The sequence below is a fragment of the Pagrus major genome, chromosome 24 (assembly GCF_040436345.1).
Source record: "Pagrus major chromosome 24, Pma_NU_1.0".
In the NCBI taxonomy this organism is placed as follows: domain Eukaryota; kingdom Metazoa; phylum Chordata; class Actinopteri; order Spariformes; family Sparidae; genus Pagrus; species Pagrus major.
The window spans coordinates 12,327,848-12,348,094 of NC_133238.1; the positions used below are offsets into that span (position 1 = coordinate 12,327,848).

Consider the following 20,247-nt stretch of genomic DNA (forward strand, 5'->3'; position numbering starts at 1 on the left):
TGTACTGTACAGAGATCAATAAAGTCCACATCGCTTCAGCAGAGTTGGTTTAACATCTTTATTTATGCTCTCACTCACTCGCTCTCTCATTCTCGTGAAACAAATCACATTATAACAACAGATCTGAACTGATAGGTTTCTATACAGGTGACTTAAATTATTAAACAGAAAGTGTACAGCTATCACTACCAAATTTAAGGCAGAATTCCACACAGAAAGTGGTCAAAATATTTGATATTGATATAATTTTGACCCATATTAGTTTATCTCTAATCAACTAAGAACCATCAAGTAGACAATGGGAAAAGAACATCTACAACAAAAACCTGCCTTCAACACTGACTTCGTATTATTAATATATTAGTAACATTTTACATGAATAAAATATACTATGTATTATACATTGTTAAGACTCTTTACTGTTTATTACATGTTGCCCTTCCCAGAAAAAGGGTTTTATTGCATCTCTAGAAGTAACCATGATCCTGCTGCGGGACAGTCAAGTCTGCCTCACCAACATGCAGGTGTTTTCTTTAAAAACAATTAGCTTCTGATGCTAACACATTGAGGGTCATTTGGATAGGAGATCACATGTCCATGGATGACACTTACTGACAAGATGACAAAGAGTATGACGGTGGAAAACACGGAGCTTTCTGTACAATCACCCTTTAGTTCAGCATTTGAGTTTTTAAAAAGCCAAGGCCAAGTAGCTAAAGATACTGAGAGTACCCAAACTATGCCGCCATGCTAGCTTGAAAATGTAATTTTCCAGTAAGCTGCCCCAGAAATACTGTCCTCAAAGGAATAGTGTATTCTGGGAGTTGTGCTTATTCACTTTCTTGCTCAGAGTTAGATGAGAAGACTGATACCTCTTTTACATCTGTACGCTAAATATGAAGCTAGGCTATCGCTCGCTATCGGCCAAAAAACGTGTTGTTTTTGTTCACTTTTTATGCAGATTTTACAAACAGTGTTAATTAGTGAGCTTTAACCAGATTTTTTTTCATCTGGATACAGACAGGTTAGCCGTTTCCCCATTTTAAGTCGTTGTGCTAAGCTAAGCTAGCCGGCCACTGGCTTTAACTTCGGTAGCTTCATAGACATGAGAGTGGTATCAATCTGCTCGTCCAACTCTCAGCAAGAAAACAAATAAGTTTAATTCCCAGAGTGTCTAACTATTCCTTTAACTCACTTGGGGAAACCCTTACTGGAGACATTTATGTGTGAAATTGCAATGGAGAACATGAGTGATATGAGTTGTCACTGTCACAAAAACATTTAGATATACAGAATATATAAAATGTATATTTAATAATTCCAAAAAATGACTAGATTCGCTATAGAGCCAACTCATTGAGATACCAGTGAAATAGATTTGTATTGGCAAATATCTACTCTATAGATTTTCTATTGTGAGGTGCGTCAAGTCAATAGCGGCATTTAAATGCTGCACACAAAGTCCACACGTTTGCAGTTTGCTGTGGCAGGTTTTTAAAAGGACAACTCGCAATTGTTGTTGTTGGAAAAATATAAAAACATACAAAATACAAATAAAGTAGATTTAAAAATTGTTTAAAATTTTCTAATTGGCCCATTGACACAGCATTTACTGTAAGTGTTATATAGTTCTGGCTTCCTTCTGTTGCTGGTATCACCAAACATAGATATACATAGAAAAAGAACACAAGTGTGTCTCGGTTCATCGTGTTAATACTGTTGCTAACAAATTTTTCTTTATTTTACACAACTCGCACACAGACTTACATGACAAAAACACAGTGTAGCACAGTACAAAGGTGGCTGAGTGTGGCACGGTAAAGTTTTTTTTTTTTTTTGATCTACTGATTGACAGCAAAGTGGCACCGCCAGTATGTGTCATCACAAACTTGTCTCCCTGTCCAAGCTCTTCTCATGCCTCCGGCGCTTGTGTCGCTTTTCGCCGCCACTGGAACTACTGCAGGAAAAAAAAGAAAAACTTAAACCAACAGAGAAAAAAGCAAATGTATTTAGATTCAGTATCAGTACAAATTCAAGCGCGGAGTGCAGATGCATTGCCAGCGTGCTGATAACAATCCAGATCACACAGCATGCAACTATGTCTCATAAATCTTTATAGCATTATGCCCCGACACTTCAATATCTTGTGACATTGAAATATACAGTCAGGCTACTTTTACAACATGCAGAATAACATCATAAAACATGTCCTTGCGGTAACATGCACACCCAGGCCATGCCGTCTTGTCATTTCACCATGTATTACTGAATTATCTCTGTTTACCGAGTCGTCGAATCATCACTTGCAGCACAGGCCAGCACCGCTTTCATCATGCAACAATCAACAGTCACCAGCATTAAACACAGGACAAGACTCTCCATGCTAACAGGGTACTGGGAACTACTTACCTTTGGGATATCAGCTTCTGAGAGGTTAGGAAGGGGAGCTTTAGGGGTGGGGTGGAATGAGAGAGGCAGGCGGGAGACACTATGTTAGTCTACTCTGTGGGAAATCTGCGAGGGCAGGGCTGCTCTTAGATAAACCCCTTTTATCTAAACATACTAGCTGCTCGTTTTCCTGGAAAAATACAAAGTCAATGTTCCATAACTTTTCAATAACAAACATCTGCCACTACTTGCGTTGACACCCAAAACACAGTTTCTCCTTGAAATTAACACTTTTTTTTTTGACCCTGCAGAAATACACAGGATTTGGATTCAGTAAGTGTCTATGCAGCATTTGGTATTCAAGCCCTCTGATGTATTAGAGATCTGGAAATCAGAGTAATGTGGATAAGGAGGCTAACCTTTTAGCACTTGGTTCCTTCTTGGTGGTCTCAGCAGGGTTTACGCTCTTCCACACATTCCCGAAAGAGCCTTTGGACATCTCATCAGTGATGTTCACTGTGGCAGGGTCACACCTTCAGAAAAACAGACGACAGACGGATATAAAATATTTCAAATTTCCGGGTAAAGTTTTCTCCTAGGAAACATGAGTACTTAAGGATAAAGGGGAGGAGGAAGTAAGTAAGACTGATAACAGGAGCAGCTGCCTGTTTTTAAAGAAATTCAGCTTTTTAGAAAATCGGCATCATCACTTTCTTGCCAACAGCTGGTTAAAAAGACTGAATGACTTACTTGAAGTTTCCCTCCAGTGGCACCTGTACAATCCCTTCTTCCTCTGCAATAATACTGTGCTCCTCCTGAAGAAAGACACAACAAGAGAAAATCTATAAAACTGCATGACAGCACCTGTCCCGCTGCAGCGGTGAAATAAAAGTCGTCAGAGTCGGCCTACATTAAAGGCTATTACTGCACCTCTTGTTCTGCATCCTCCAGTTTCTTCTTCTTCCACTCTGGCATCAGGTCGTCCAGCCAGCTCAGTTCTCTCTTAGTGAACATGAAGTCTAGCAGCTTACGAATGAACACCAGGGCCAAGACCTAATGCAGCAGAAACAGACAAATATCAACCAATCATATGCATTAAACACACAAGTATATATGCATAGAGGCATACACTCTGGTTACCATCATGGGGAAGACGATGGCAGCCTTGGAGGTCTTGATGACCCAGAGCAGGATCAAGCAGCTGAGCTGGACGATGGTGAAGAGGTGCACCTTCCTCAGCGGGACGTGACGAAGGTAGATGAAGTCCGGCTGATGTTTGGCCGGCATGCTGAACAGCCTCAGACGGTCAAAGAACTGCATAGATACAAACAGATAATCCATTTGTCATCTTGCATCTTTTTCTCAATTAGTTCTTCTCATCAAGCACCAGCAGGCAGAACCTGAGCTCACCTGAATGCCTCTGAGTGAGGACGCTCCCATGTACAAGAAGACTCCGTACAGCACAGGCATGGGGATGAACTGGAGACAGACAGATGAATAATTAGGATCAGTGGCCATATTACAGGAACTCGTCTGGAATTCTATTTTATCTCATTTAAGGATGATATTAAGGATTTCTGGTGAACATTTTTTTTATTGTTTATCCCCTGACCTTTAGCATAGAGGTCATGAAGACAGAGCATCCCATCAGGGTGAAGATCATGAGGCCGGTGAAGCGCTGCTCTCGGATGCCCAGGAACTTGGGCTGCTCTCCGGGGGCCGAACACTCTGACTCCAGCTTCAGGCTGTTGACGTGGGAGATGGAGAGCACGGTGGCTGCAACGAACCACGGCAGGCCCATCACCGAGCACACGCCCAGCATCACCCCCACCACAAACAGGTCCAGGTGGTAGCCGCAGCCTTTCTGGAGATTGAGAAGAAGATGGCAGATGCACATTATTTCATGAACGCATTTGGGGCAGGTGGTTGTTTTTATGTCTTATTTCAAATGCCAGTTTTGAAAATACCTTCAGTTTGTGCTCCTTCCTGTTTATAATGACAGCTGTGATCTGTTGGTCCATGAAGATGAGGATGGTGCAGAGCAGAGCAGGGATGAAGGTGATGATGGTGGTCCACCAGGGGTTAGGACCCACAGGGTTTATAAGCCAACCACGATCGTCCCTAGTTGGCTGGGAAGAGCAAGAGAAAGGTAGAAAGAGAAAATAATCTGATAAGAAGAATCTAATAATATTGGATTTTTAATTTGTTTTCATTTAGCTTACTTAGGATTTTTATTTACTGTCTATGACCTGATATGAGCTCATCTTCAAACACTTAATTGGGCGACAAGAAAGAGACTTCAAGTCCTTTTTTCTACTATTGATGGAACAAAATTATAAAAGATCTCCTATAACTCATGTTTCACTTCTATTATCTAGTTTTCTGCAGGAGTATAATCAAACGTGTGCAAACAAAACTAAAAAATAACAAAAAAACGTAACCAGCAAATTTCATTAATGTTATTAAGAATAAACATCACAGTTGGGTGGCATCAAATCTAAACAATGTTATTAATGTCCATACATTTCCATCGGCCATTTTTCATTTAAAGATCTATAATGGAGGCTTTCATGTGGACTTACTTTGAACTTGTTGGGGACCTGTAATTTAGGTGAGGGGATCCCCAAGGCATAATCTACAAAGACCATAGTGAGGATGGTGATGAAGACGGCAAAGTCACTGATGATGGCCCGCACCTGAAGAGAACAAAGAGATAAACATTCTTCAGACAGTCCGCTTCTATAGGGGCTGGATCAAAACACAAACTCAAGGCACAAGTCAGACACAATATATGCACACTGTACTGATGGGCTCCAGTTTAAAATGATAAGAGATTTAATGGGAATATATGTAATCGAGTTAACTGCCCAAAAGTCTCTCAAATCAAACTCACGTGCAGATATTTTGTCTGACTTTGAGATATCAGTGGCCTGACTACGGTGTAGCATTCATCACCACAAGGTGGCGCCGGTACACTATAGATTATTGTGTCAGCATCACGCCACATATTACGCTCATGAGTGTCATCTCAATGATAAATCATAGAAATTGCGCACATAGACAGGCCTCACAGACTGCAGGATATTTGCTGTGTTGTAAAACAACCAATAGATGGCAGCATAATCTCAAATGACACAGAGGCAAAGTTATGTCATGGAAACCAATTTAAGTGCAATTTCAGTCCCATGGCAAAATAAAAAGTAAATGGAGGACTGTAAAAACCAATGAGGCTTTAATTCACTTGATGACAGTGTTAAACAGGAACATTATTTCCTAATATAAAGACGTGTTTGTGTGTTATTCAGGGATGATTAAAGTGTGGGTACACCTGCCTTGGTGGGGAAGTAGCGGCTCGTCTTGAACTCCTTGAGGAAGGCGGACATGAAGACGGTGGAGAAGAAGAGGACCACGCACCAGAAGAGGACGTCGGGGATGTAGGGGCCGTGAGGGCCACAGGCGGTGCCCACGAAATCTCCGTGGAACATCTCGCACTCCTACTGGCACCAGAGGACACAGTGATGATGATGATGATGATGATGATGATGAGGATGGGGATGTGATGAGGCCAATAAAAATGATTAGAGTGGCAGTGGCGGTAATGGCGATGATGGATGTCGGCAGTGAATTAGTGAAGTCTGAATACCAACAATGTAGCACACTCATTATCGATTTCTTCAGCACTCTATGCTTTAAATATCTATGTAGTGCATGATTCACCCATTTGAAAACAATCCCTGCCTCCCAGACTAGTTTCTGCTATACGTCTAACAAGCACGTGTAGGAGTGACGCAGCATGTAGTCACTGGCACGACTGATTTGTGTCTGGAAGTGAGAGAATCCACTCATTACACCACGTCCACATGCTCATTCTGCACGACTAAATCCTGTGAAATCCTGCCCACACGTTCTTAATCCCTGCCTAGACTTATGACGCTTCTTGATAAAGCAAAGTGTGGGCAAAGTGAGACACAAGACGTTGCCAAAGACTGTGAGAAATAACCCCAACTTTCAAGGGTAATTTGTTTGTGGGTTAAATTTGAAGGCTGTGTGCTATTTCTGTCTCCTCTTCTCTCCACCACACACACTTTGACTGCTATTACTTAACAGCTTACAGATCCAGATCTTCTGCGGGGTGTTTATCCATCATTAGAAGTCTGCTTGCACCCAAGAAAAGTCTGTTTCATCTCTAGGATCTCTAGGCCACTGAAAACACTTATTTCCAACAAGCTATTTTTGCTATAATTTTCTCCACATGTCAAGGGATCCTTACCTTGACCTCCAGCATGGTCCAGTTGACTTGGGAGGGCGTGATGTTTCTGTCCTCCCAGAGCTGCAGGGTCTCATTGCTGGGGTCCCTGGGCTCCGTGCACGCACACCTACAGAGGATAATTTTATTTAGTGTACTGAGAGCAAGTTGACGCTACTAATAAAGAGTAAAAATAAACATATTAATAATGACACTTTTGGAAGAGTAAGAAACACAGACCAAAAGAAAAGAGGGTAGCTTACAAATATTTGCAAGCAATTTGCCCGTCAGTAATTAAAGGGGCAGTTTGTACGAATTTCTAGTCGAAAAAGTTGCGGTAGTGGTCTAAATACCTTCTCACTGATAATAGGTCATTTTTTTAGCTTAATTGTCCAAAATTCACTGTTTTAATTTAAAAATCAAGAAAATAATGAACATATTAAAGGTGCAATATGTAAAAATTGGCCACCGGGCTAATTCATCGTCAAAACAAAGCATATCACTGGAGTAACATTAATTGCTACTTGCTGCTAACTATCGCTGCCGTTGGCTAGTTAGCTCAGTCAGCCGTGCAGCTAGTGGTCAGCGAGGGAGTGTTGGTGCTTACTACACTTGTACAGGCTGGGGTGAGCTGGTTAGCATGCTAACTTCAGTAAATAACATAACATAAAATGCATCTAAAACTCTTGCATATTGCACCTTTAATAAAAAATGAAAATAATCTTCAGTTGCAGCCTTACAGTACACACCACATGTTCAACCATCAACATGATATGAGTTTTTCTGCTGGCATTTTACAAAACTAAATGTCAGCATCCCCCGCTGTCCACCACACCAGAATAGAAAACCACAGAAGGAGCTCTTGGCTTCACACAGCTACTCGCCAGCTTAATGCATGATGCTCCTGACACACACTCAACATGGGATTATTCACTGTAAAACAAAACCCATTCCAGCAAAACTGGACAGGATGTCTACTGTACCACTGCACCATCTGTCCGTTTGATGACGCAGCAAAACATTCGAGCACGTGTGTGCAAATGTGCTAAATTGGGTTTACTGTGCATGCAACATGGACTGCAACAACAATGACAACATCATTAATGTTGTGTACATAGCTTCTAAGCTGGAGATACTGAAAACATATCATTTCAAATGAAATTATTCCTTTTTCAATGATTCACTGTTTAAATATATTTTAACTGTTTTGAGACTTTTTTTTAAATAACATTGTCCACTTGATTAAAATCAAACACAACAGATTTGGCTGAGTTATGACTCCAAGAAGCAAATTCTGATGCAAATTGCAGATCATGTCTCTCTATTTCATGCCACAAAATAGTGGGAAAATGCCAAAATGCATCTTCAAATTGCTTGTGACACTTGCTTTTATTCAGCATTACGAAACAAATATCATTATTAAACAAAAAAACAATGACAGGCAGCACTTAGGGATTTCAAAAAGGCTCTTACCAGTACTGTGTGAGTTTCTGAAGGTCGTTGTTCTTATTGATGGGGTAGTGATGCCCCAGGTGGAGCAGCTTCTCCAGAGCCTCGTAGATGAAAATGATGCAGATCAGCGCTGCGAAAGCTTCCTCAGTGAAGCGTGTGATGTAACAGACAAGCGAGCTGGCATCCGTGGCCACCAGCAGTAGACAGAAGAAGGCCGTCCACAGGCCAATGCAGGCCCTCAGGGAGAGGTAGGAGAGGCCATACTCCCTGAGAGAGTCAGGACACACACACACACACACACACACACACACACACACACAGAGGAGTGAAGGAATAAACAATTAGATAAGGCATCCCTACTCAAGCAGAAAGCACAACATCAACACTGAACACAAAAAACAGATTTGTACAAAAAAACAAAACAGGAAAAAAGAAGATAACCTACTTGCAGAACTTGAAGAGGATCTTCTCAAAGACGAGAACTGGCCCCGTGCTGCCCAGGATGGTGAGGGGCTGACCGGCAAAAACGGAGTAGGCTATCCCAGTCATGGAAGCCCCGAACAGGGACTCAATAGCACTCTGTATTAATAAGGGAATGATGCTCTGATTCAACTTGTCACTTCACTCATTCAAACACATGTTACTTGTGACAGTGAAGTTAATTTCAACCAAAACTTTATATTTTATTAATTTCCTTCATCAATATTAAGGTTCACCTCTTCATTCAATTTTAACAAGACTAGGAGTCTACTAAGAGTCTTGCAGCTCTGTGAGAGTGTGCTTAAACAGAGCAGTGCATAAAGCTAAATGGTAATGCTAGCATGGCAAGATGCGCACAATGATAATGCTAACATTCTGACGTTTAGCAGGTTTAGAGAGCCAAAGTGAAATCTAAACTTCAGGGTTTAATTGCAGATGTAAGAAAACCTCATTCAAAATCCCATTTACATTTCATGTTATTTAATTCATTTCATTCATTTTTCTAGATATCAGTCAAAAAAAGCTTGGATAGAAACACAGCACAAGCTTACAGAACAATATTTAATAAAAGTCACTTTCATGGTAAGTGGAGCAACATTAGAAATTCAAGGCAGTGTTCCCTTTACTCAGCAACTAGTTTCAAGGTGCCTTTGAGCAAGAAGTATCAACAGTTTAACACAGGGTGCTGTTGAAAAAGAGCTTCTGTTCTGAGTCATGTGTTACCCAGACACTGACCCTATATGTAGATTTAAAAAAAAGAAGAGTCAGATATTCCCTCAGGAGGTGGTGGAGACCAAAAACAGAGCTAAAAGAGAGTGAATATTGGCCAAAACATGACTCTGAATGAATGCTAATGTTGCTCTGTAACTACTCGGTTGCTAACAAATTCAACATGTCAACTGAAAAGGTTAAAAAAGAGCAGTTACGGCAGGTTCAAGACAAGACCTTTAGGTGTGATCATAGTCTCTTGGGAGTAAAGATGTTGCTTCTTACCACACGTCCCTCTGTGGCCTCGCCCAGGAGTCCTCCAAAGGTGATGACAGGTGACATGCAGGCGCAGTAGAGGAAGAGGAAGGAGGCCAGACACTGAAGGCTGAGGGCATCCGTGAAGTCAGAAAGGTAGTGAGGAGCCTTTCGCTTGATGTCCAGGAGGAGCCCGCCAAATATCCTGTGGTGAAACAGGGGTTTAATGAAAGAATTACAAATTGTTCCTTGCGTATATATATATCTTTTCATCTTGTTTATTAAAATCCATAAAAAAGAGGAGACTTCAGTTTTTGTAAGCATTAAACAGAAAATATACTGCCTGGTGCTTATTGAGATTTAGAGGAGCTGGTAGGTAGATTTGTTATCTTTGGACAAGACCAGGCTAGCTGTTTCCCCCAACGTTCAGTCTTTAAATATGATGCTATAGCCAAGCGAAGCTAATGGCCTCCTGGCTCCAGCTTCATATTTATCATACAGACATGAAAGTGGTATCAATCTTTTCATTTAAGAAAGGGCAAGAAAGTGAATATGCTGATTTCCCAAAATGTTGAGTTATTCCTTGAAGTACTTCTCTCCACTGCTTAAAAAAGTGTTTGAGCTTAGCAAAGACGTATTGAACGTTCCAGCCCATTTATTTTCTGTGTTTTTACAGTGTTACTCAGGCGAACGACAAGAAAAAAATAGAGGAAAAGAACAAAGTGCCACCACGCTGAGCCCACTTCTGTGACGTGAGTGTTTAAATCCATGTAAAAGCTGTGTGTGTGTACATTAGTCGACTCATGCATCTATATTTGAGCGAGCAGACTCTCCTGCTGCAGCGAGCCGGGACCTAGCTGGAGGTGGTTGCTATGGCAACGGTGGGCGGGACGTTACGCTTATTTCAGTCGGAGCAGTAGGCAGCGATGCCATGTCCCGGGAGGTGGTGGTGGAGCGAGAGGGAGGGAGGGAGGGAGGGAGGGAATCGGTTTGATAGCTGAGACTGGGCTTCTGGCCAATCTTAGCTGGGATAAGAGCCGCAGCATACCGCAGCTCAGCAGCAGCACGTCACTCACCCTGCTGCTACTAAACCACCGAGATCTACACTTCATACCTATACACACATCAGGAATACTCTGGTTGTCATTGGGTGATTTCTAAGTGATGACAACATGATGCTTTTACATCTTTAATCCCTTCTTTAAGATCTCAATATGTGCCTCATTGTGAAATCATGCTATCTAAAAGCCACATTGCTTGTAAACTCCACACATTTTTGCCCTTTTTTAGTCACATTTTGATGCTAAAAAATGTTGCTTTCAGAATGTGTTGATATTTTTAAACATACCCTTTTATATATTGTACTGTGTTACGCATATACTACTGAACCTGCCCAGTGATTGGCACAAAAACAAGTTGGTCAGCACAGGAATCACTAGATACCGTTAAAAATAAACAGTTTGAGGAATAGGCTGGAAGGGAGGTCTTTTTAAAACAAAATGAAGGGTTAACCGACAATTTAAAAATGCCAACAGTCTAATGAGGCTGTAGTAATATAGAGCCTCATTAGGTCTCTCCTGTTGCGAACCAAGTAATTACTGTTTATTCAGCAATGAGAAATGATAGAAATTCAATTTCACAGCACAAAAAAAGTGCCTTGATATTAGCACCGGGGCATGATTATTATAATGAGGAGAGCGAGAGTGAAGTGACTGAAAATAAACAACACACCATGATATTATGTGTTTTGATTAATGAATGCAGTGTTGGAGGAAGCACTTCTTCACTTCAGTAAAAACAAAAAAGAAACAATCCATCAATGAGTTGTCTAAGTACAATTTATGTAAATGTACCTCAAGTAAAGTAAAGTAAAGTAAAAGTACTGGTTCTAATTGTGATGGATCAATATTCAAGTAGCATTTTACTGTTGTAGCTGAAGGTGGAGCTAGTTTCAACTGCTTTATATACAGTTAGTGTTTTCTTAGTCCAGTAATTCCCAATCTAGGAGTCAGACCCCTCTGAAGGGTCACAAGATAAATCTGAGAGGTCGTCAGATGATTAATTGAAACAAAGTTTTACTGCACAAATTTGGACATCCATCTAACTATCTATCTATCTAACTATCTATGAAGCCATGTGAGAAGTTGAAGCTGTAAATAATGCCTCTACTGGTGCAGGTAGAGCTGTAATACTATTTATACTAAAAGATGTACCCAGTGTACTGTCTATATAGTACTGACACAACACATGGCTTAAATTTACCCAGTACCAATGGGTAGAAAACCACCCAACAGAAGGGTTGTTTTGATAAATAATGTAAAAATAACAGAGATTGGCTCAAAACACCAAACTGGTACAGGGTAGAGTCAACTTAGCATTGCATCTGGGCTATATAACCCCCCAAAAATTGAACCTAGTGTTTTCCAGTTTTTAACAACTCATGCACATCCAAAACATGAAATCAACATGAATCAGAATCACTATAAAAAGTTGAGAACCACCGGTTAAATTTTAAAATTTCCTGAAAACCACTCCGTGGTGAAGTTACTTTCCACCACTGAGTAAATGTAATTGTGAGGAACAGTATGCATTATTGTGACTGAAGTGTTGTGTGACTTAATGTGTGGGATAGAGTGCTGGGATGCCTTTTAAAGTAAGATTGAATTGAAACTCAAACAAAAGGTCTTTGTGGAGTTGAAGTGTGAGGAATGATAATGGGCCAGGAGGGTAGTCTGCCTCTTCAGAGAGCTAAATTTACAGTTTGGGGACAGCGAGACAGCGAACAGGCGACAGGCAGACGGGGACAAAGACGAGTTTAGAGAGCTCCAGGCTGTACATCACGAACCATGCTGTTTCTCTCTCACACATACCTCCCAGTGCGCTGGAGCTCAGGGCCGCCGTGCCCTCCGTGTTCCTCCGACTCTCCAAGATCTGTCACTCCGTTGGGAACAGGGGGAATCTTCCGCTTTTCCTGTGAGGTTAAGATCACTGTCAGTCAACTGTCTGTCATCATGAGAACAATAACAAGCGTCAGCTGCACTTAAATCTCCACTGAGTCACCAGATGTCACACTTATTTCAAACAAGGTTCAGTCCCAAATGAGTGATCGGTTATGCGTGAATCTGGCATATTATGACTCATAGTTCATCAGCATAACAGTCTAATTGCACAGCGGGGTGTCATTAATTCACCTCAGGAGCCTAATGACAAAGAGGCAAAGGAACATTTTTGAATCATCAGGAGCAGCTTTCTGTTAGATAGCAACATTTCTCTCCACAACAAGATGGCGGATCGCTTTTCAAAGTCGACCAAAATAACTAATGGAGGAAAAACAACTAATGTTTTGGAGAGGATTGAGAGCAGAACCCTGGGGAGAGGCATCAAAGCAGCGAGTACAACGCAGTAGAGTTTAGACGAGAACGCAGATGTTAAAAAATTTCTCAGCAGGAAACACGACGCAGAGGGGACTCACAGGAACGGATATATATACAGACTCTCAAACTCTAAACACACTTTCAAATAGTTTAGTTTAGTAGTTTTTGAGTGGCAGCTTCTTTAAAAAAACGGAAACAGTCACCCGTTTTACCTCCTGTTACAAGCAACATATGTGCTTCTTGTAACGTAAATAAGGTGTTTACCTGAGAGGGCACGTTTTTGGGAGGCTCTATTCTGATGGAGGGATCCCACTCTCCGGGAGGTAACACTGTCACCTGGTCCAGGAACTCATCAATGCCCGCCACCAGGTCGTTCCTGTCTTTGGCCTTGTATGCAACATCATGGAAAATCTGTGGAGTAAAAGAGAGAAGATTTAAAAACTGAGTGACATGATGAGTTTAGTTATTATTTTCTTTATTTAAAAATCAATTATATATCATTTTCTGCTCTGTCCTTTTATGCTGAATGCATTTCTGTGGATTAACAGACAGAAATTTACATACCAGAGCCATAAAGCTTCATTCAGCAGAGGATTAATCCTATCTCCATACATAATATCATCACAATAACACCGTGAAATGTCAGGTTATTTCTAATATCCCATTATTAGAATAACAGAATATGATTCTTGCACACCGTAGCTAAAAACACAAATAATATCGATGGGTACAATTCATTCCCATATATTACGAAGCAGATTGACATCTATACGCCTCTATTTTCGTACGTCCCAGAGGACAACATCTGGCTCCGATGATGGGCAGTAACATTAGCTCATAGCTGCACTGTGGGAAATCCTGTCACAGTTCACATGTCATACTCTGCTGATCCCCTGAGGCTTCTCCTGACGTCAAAGGTCAGGTTCTGAAAGGTAGAGCTACTCCCTAAGACACCCTAATGCCATATATAACAACAACAAATAAATATGTAATGCCTTGGGTGGGACTTCTTTAGAATTGAGTCCATGCTAGAAAGAAATAAGATCTAATTTTGCTATGGCAAAGGCGCATTGGAGATGTAGTGGCTGGTAGCTCCTCCAACTTATGCTACGTTTTTGTTTTTTTAATGGTCTTTTTTTTTTGCCTATGGCAGAAATACCCTTGGAGAAGAAAGCGGGTGTTTTGGATTAAGAGCAGCTGACTTTGAGACCATTACGACCCACAGCATCTTTCTACCATCCTGACCGGCCAGACTGCCCCACGGAGGAAGAGAGTCAGAATAAGAGCTAATCCAGCTTGGTTTATGTCTGAAATGGACAAATGGGACTCAGGCTGGCAGAGCAACATGTAATCAGAGACCATTGTGCCTACAGGGATCTGTCTCCACCACATCATCTCGGATCAAGCTGTTGCACTCGATGGGTGGACCATGTTTTGAGCCGACAGAGAGCAGGACTACAGCTGGACGAGGAAAGGTGGACTCTGTGTTTATATCATCGATGCTTGGTGCTCACACACAGTCAAAGTGGATGGACAGTGTGTCTCTGATGTGGAACTTTTGATATGAAGATGCCAACCACATAATCATCACCATCATTTTGCTGCTGTTTACATTCACCCTGACACAAGATACTGTATGGGTTCATGTATATTTGTATATAAATAACTGTATATATGTTCTGTCATTTATGAAGCACGAAGGAGTTTATAAAATTCCATTTTGTGTTGTATAATGATGATTAAATGACCTTGTACCGTGTAAATATCTTTCAAAAACAAACAGGAGCTATTAAAATAAATTATTTCTGGGTCGGAATCATTTTCACAGCCTCAGGGTTGAAAATATCCTTGACATGAAGAGGCGAAACTATTGAGTTACTCACTTATGTGTAAAGACCTATTAGTTTTATAATGAAAGGTTAATTTCACTCATCTGAATTAAGGGTTTTTCTCCATTCTTTTCTGGCATGAGCAGCTGCAACTGAAGGTGTGCTCTTTTCCTGGTTACGTTATTTATTATTCATGACAGTTTGGCAGAGCTCCAAAAGACACAACTACATTCAGTAGGGCTTGTTTTTTTAAACATTTATGGGTCATAAAGTCAAGTCGCCTCAGCATTTTGTCTGCGAGTCTCAAGTCAAGCCTTCAGGCTTACAATACAATATTAATCAGGTGTAACAAGCAATTGCTTATAATTCGTCAGTACTTTTAAAGTCGTATCATGCAGGATTTGTCAGTTCTGCTGAGTCTCATTCCCATGTCATCAAATACTGATGCTTTGGGTTGGCAAGCCACTCAAAACTTATAGGACAAGTGATGATTAAGAGAGATTATTTTCTAGAGTGTAGACACTGTTTTGTTTTGTTTTGTTTTTGATAAATCCTGCATAATATAACTTTAAGTAATATTCTGAATGCAGGACCTGTTTACATGGCTGTTTAATTACTTTTACTGGAATAAAAAATGTGAATACTTCTTCCTAGAGCTATAATTTGAACCTTGATAATGCTCTACTTAGGCCTCACCTCATCAGTCATCAGGGTAGCAATAGACCGGCCAATTTCATGATACTGTGGACCTTTTCCCAGAGGGCCGAGCAAGATGAAAAGAAACCTGTGCAACACAAAGGACAACAGTTTTTTGGAGGGTAAAATTCAAATCCTTTTCTAATGAAGAATTCAGGGAATTATCAGCTGAACTGTACAGACTTGACACACAGTACAGAGAAGTACAGAGAGGGAGCTTTTCAGAGCAGCTGGTGTATAACCTGGTGGTGATGGGAACCTCAGCCAGGCCGTTAAGCAGCACAGCAGGAGCAAGGCGTATGAAGGCCACCACAGGGCGGTCTAGGAACTCAAGCTCCCCAACCAGGACGTTAGATGCCTCGGCACCAGGAGGGATCTTCTTCATGAAGTGGAGGTCAATCTGTGAGACAGAGAGAAACCATAACAACACTTATACAAAATATTAGTATTGAAAAAATATGGTTTGAGGTTAATGAATTGAAAGTGATTATAACAGTAAATCAAAGTCCAAAACATCGGCTGGATCTGACTCTGGTGGTCCACGCAACAAAAGAAAACAAGCTTTACTCCTGTTAAATTCCAGTCAGTTTCCCAGGGCATGAGTCTTACGGTGACCATTTCACACGTAACCCAATCTTGGTAAAATATACAGCACTAGTTATGTGTCCACTATCAGTGCCCGTAGATAAACAGCAGGATCAGTGGTGGGTCCGGCTGCTCACCTTGCTGAAGTCGACGGCACTGTTTTCTCGGCTGACGTCCTGTTTGCCCTCATTGTTAGCTGGCTGGGACTGAGGTGAGACTGTTTGGCCTGTCGGGCAGAGCAGGAAACCAACATGATGTCAGTTTTCATTATCACAACACTGCTTTCCCACACAAAGACAAAGGTCTCCAGTGAGTGACTAGAGGGTACAGTTACATTCTCTGAAAACTATGATACAACAGTGGACCTTTAGGTAGGTGCTGTACCTTTACTGATGTAAAGGTTCAGCCCTAGTGACAAAGGACACAGTGTTGTACCATTTTTCAGAGTGTACCGTGAGTAAGCTCAATATTAATATTAATAATAATATTATTATTATATGATGAATGTTTGGTGGTGCAGTGGACAAAGTGATTTTAGCTAGGCTCAATCTTTTCAAATCAAGTGTAGTGAACTAAATAAGATACAATCTTTGACTTCCATTTCAATCTCATGTGTATCAACTAATAAGTGCTTATTTACATAGCTTATTTGTGTCCTTTTGAAACAAAGCCAAAGATTGCTCCTTTAAAATTTAAGGCAATTTGTGATGTGAATGCACCAATTGTTTGAGCAAATCACAGAATTTGACAGGAATGCTAAAAAATGTGGTTTGCTCAAACCCTAACCTGTTTTAGTGAAGGTGTAATGCTGCTACTGTTACAGGAATTGTTCAACACTTAAGGAAATACTCTTACACTCTTTACTTTTTCCGAGAGTTCGATGAGAAGATTAATACCACTCTCAAAGCTGTATACAATTACAAAGCTACAGTGAAGCCAACAGCAAGTTAGCTTAGCTTGGCTGACTGGAAACAGCTGGCCTGGTTTAGTCCAAGGGTAACAAATCCACCAAACACTAAAGCTCGTCATTGAACAGAGCTAAGCTAGCTGTTGCCATTCTTTACACTAAGCTAACCAGCTTAGCTTCATGTTTAGCAGACAGACATGAGAATGATATCAATCATCTCATCTAATCTAAAATGATAAGAATGTCAATACCAATCTTGTCTGTTTAAAATGAAGCTGGAGCCAGTAGCCAGTTAGCTTAGCTTAGCATAAATACTCTGGCACATAACCCCCTTTGTTAAACCCCAATTTGGTTATTTTCTACTGGATTTCTTACTATTTTTTATGGATTAAACAATCTAGATATAATGTGATAATTAGTGACCTGTTGGCAGAGTTTGTCACCCTTAGCTAAGCTAAGCTAATCGGCTTCATCTTTCATGTAGAGAGATAGAGGTGGTATAATTAACCCACGCAAATAAGTGAATAAGCGTATTTCCCGAAATGTTGCACTATTTTTTTAAATAACAATCCTAAAGGCAAACAAATGAGGATTATATTTTGTGTTAAGTGACACCATTAATTTAAAGTGAGGAGCTATCATTATTAGTAATTAGTGACTGTTATGAGTGTAGAACATGACTCACAACTCTGCTATGGTTTCTAGTCATAAAACACATTGTTGAGGAGAAGAGGAGAGCATTATCATGAATCTTTGGCACATTGCTTGGCCACATACATAAATAATTCAGCATAATGACTACACTTTCTTTTTTCTAAGATGTTGAAAGTACAAAAAAACGTACATACTTTAATCATCTTTTATGCTTAACTTTTAAGTCTAAAAAATAGAACAGCTAGAGGGGCATCACGACTGTGAGCAGTCAGTGCATAAAGAAGAGAAAGCTGCATGAGTTTAAAAATGCAGAGGTTTTCTTCTCTCAATTATTTTCTTCTTGACTGCACATAAACTCTTTCTAACCCCTCATGATGATACTCTCCTCTTTAATGAGTGCCTTTTTATGCTATTACTACAACTATCACAATGCTTTTAGTGTCAGCTAAGGCGTTCTGGTTGCCTGTCCAGATTTCCTGCTCTGTGTCTTCATGTGTGATGGGAAAGTAGCCTTGTGCCACTGCCTGGAGGACACTAAGGCGTTTGGTCGAGGCTACGCCAAAGCCTGTGTCTGGTGCCATGTGGCCATGGCTCCTGGAGGAGCTCGAAGGTGATGGAGGGGTGGACGGACATGACACGCAACACACACACCGTGGCCATGCAACACAGGAAAAAAAGGTCTTTCTGGGTGAAGCACTCTTGGGAGGTGTATTTTCAGGCAAACACTTGGGAGTGTAATAGAAGCCATTTACTGATTAAGTGTATAACACACATGCGCACACACATGCAACATACAAACACATACACAAACACGGAGAAACACAAACAAGAGGAGAGAATGAGATATCAAACAGCAGTAAGACAACAAGTCACAGATGGACACACTTTGGAAAAATCATGCGAAGGATCACAAGATTATATATAAAACATACTTAATATATTTACATACAACAACATTTATGATTACCAGGGAAAAAGCAGAGACTAATACAGAGTGAAGAAAAGACTGCAGTCATGATAAGTGGCAGGTGTGTGTAGGTGTCCAAGTGTGTTCAGACCATTTGCTCACCATTCTTGTCCATGGAATGAGGTTCAGACTGCTTCTTGCCAATATCAGCGAAGGAGCGCACAATAGGTATACGGTTGGCCAGTTTCTTGTGGTTTTGGTGGTGGTGCTGTTTGAGCAGGGCCTCACGGATCCTCTTCCTGGCATCCTGACCTACAGGGCCTGACACCTCATGCTGATCCAGAACCATGTCTGATTCAAAACACACACACACAAGAGAAAAAAACAAACGTGGGTTTTCCACATTACTCTCTGAAGAGCTCATTTTAAATTCACAAAGGTTATTCCTGATAGTGTCTGTCCCTGCATATGAGCCAGCTGTGCTAAGCTGATTATTCCAACAAAAACCGACCCACTGCTGCTGATTTAATCGCACGAAACCAGGTTAAGTTCAAGAGATCTCTTCAGCAGCACAGTGTTTCCCACAATCAGATAAACATTCTCTTTGCTGCCCTTAAAACCTTATTCCTTTTTTAGACATGGTGCAACGAGCCTGCACACGAAGATGCAAGTCTTTGAAACCAAATTGCTGAATGAATCTCTGTTAACATGTCATGGCCTCTTCCCTGTCTTCGGAATGGTATCCTTAAAAATGTATGTTTGTAGTAAAAGGCAAGCCAAGGCAGGTCTATTTATACAGCACTATTCAACAAGGTAATTCTGCAATGCTGAGAAAAGATATATAAGAAACACAATGCAATATAAAAACACACATAAATCAACACACATAAAATGATGTAGAAATTAATTTAAAGTAGCAACAAACTAATTTCCCCCTTAACGTATCCAAGTGGTTTTATAGTTGGCGAACTTGATCATTTCTGTTTGACTCACAAACAGTGATGGAATGTAACTAAGTAAATTTACTCAATTACTGTACTTATAATATCAGATACTTCAGAGACTTTTACTTAAGTATTATTCATATGGGTGACTTTCACTTTTACCAAAGAAATATTTTAACACAATATCTTAACTTTTACTCAAGTATGACTTTGAGTCAAGATCTGATAACTAGAGTCAAATGATTCACTTTCTTGATTGAGTCTATAAAATAAAAAAGCATAGACAATGTTGCAAAGTCTATCTGAGACAGAAGTCATTTAATTTTTTACATATTTTCAAGGTTAACGTGTTCCGATTTTTAAAATTGTCTTAATGTGAATGTTAAAATTACAGGTTTTACACATCAAAGTTTCTTCACAGGACTTTGGGATTTATATTCTGCACACTTGAAAAAAGTTGTCTAAAGCTTTTTATGGCTTCACAGGGAGTGTCATTAATTGCCGTGATACCACCTGAATCAGTGTCAGTTTGGGCTAAAGACTACAAATTCGAAAATGAAAGGAATCTGGGGTTGTGGAGTTAGAAAGAAGTGAGTTTACCTTTGCATCCCACTTATCATCTCAACTTCAGGCTAGCGGCTCGAGGCTACCTCAACCACTACTAGCATCACACACTCAAATCCAACAAAACTGTCAATGGCCAAGTTGTATTGTGAATAATGTAGTTTAAAAACTGCCCGATCATTGTCAAATAAGTGCAATGCTTAATCAGTGGAGTACTCTTTTAAGTATATATGCATGTCGTCTGCATAATTATGTTAA

The 20,247-nt window shown here is 40.5% G+C and overlaps 1 protein-coding gene across 1 annotated transcript in view; it reads right to left on the bottom strand.

Annotated features, from left to right (window-relative positions):
* Positions 1–1,823: 1,823 nt before the first annotated feature.
* LOC140992078 (sodium-driven chloride bicarbonate exchanger-like) overlaps positions 1,824–20,247 on the bottom strand; it is a 42,756-nt gene continuing 24,332 nt past the window's right edge. Inside the window, exons 7-27 of the mRNA XM_073462316.1 lie at positions 18,644–18,832; positions 17,089–17,091; positions 16,151–16,239; positions 15,671–15,828; positions 15,429–15,516; positions 13,168–13,314; positions 12,400–12,500; positions 9,560–9,734; positions 8,532–8,665; positions 8,108–8,353; positions 6,659–6,764; positions 5,721–5,882; positions 4,971–5,084; positions 4,356–4,517; positions 4,001–4,252; positions 3,799–3,867; positions 3,529–3,702; positions 3,319–3,441; positions 3,139–3,203; positions 2,808–2,921; positions 1,824–1,957 (exon numbers count right to left, since the gene is read on the bottom strand). Of these exons, the coding sequence (XP_073318417.1) occupies positions 1,882–1,957; positions 2,808–2,921; positions 3,139–3,203; positions 3,319–3,441; positions 3,529–3,702; positions 3,799–3,867; positions 4,001–4,252; positions 4,356–4,517; positions 4,971–5,084; positions 5,721–5,882; positions 6,659–6,764; positions 8,108–8,353; positions 8,532–8,665; positions 9,560–9,734; positions 12,400–12,500; positions 13,168–13,314; positions 15,429–15,516; positions 15,671–15,828; positions 16,151–16,239; positions 17,089–17,091; positions 18,644–18,832 (2,747 nt within the window). The 3' untranslated portion in view covers positions 1,824–1,881. The remainder of the gene's footprint in view (positions 1,958–2,807; positions 2,922–3,138; positions 3,204–3,318; positions 3,442–3,528; positions 3,703–3,798; positions 3,868–4,000; positions 4,253–4,355; positions 4,518–4,970; positions 5,085–5,720; positions 5,883–6,658; positions 6,765–8,107; positions 8,354–8,531; positions 8,666–9,559; positions 9,735–12,399; positions 12,501–13,167; positions 13,315–15,428; positions 15,517–15,670; positions 15,829–16,150; positions 16,240–17,088; positions 17,092–18,643; positions 18,833–20,247) is intronic.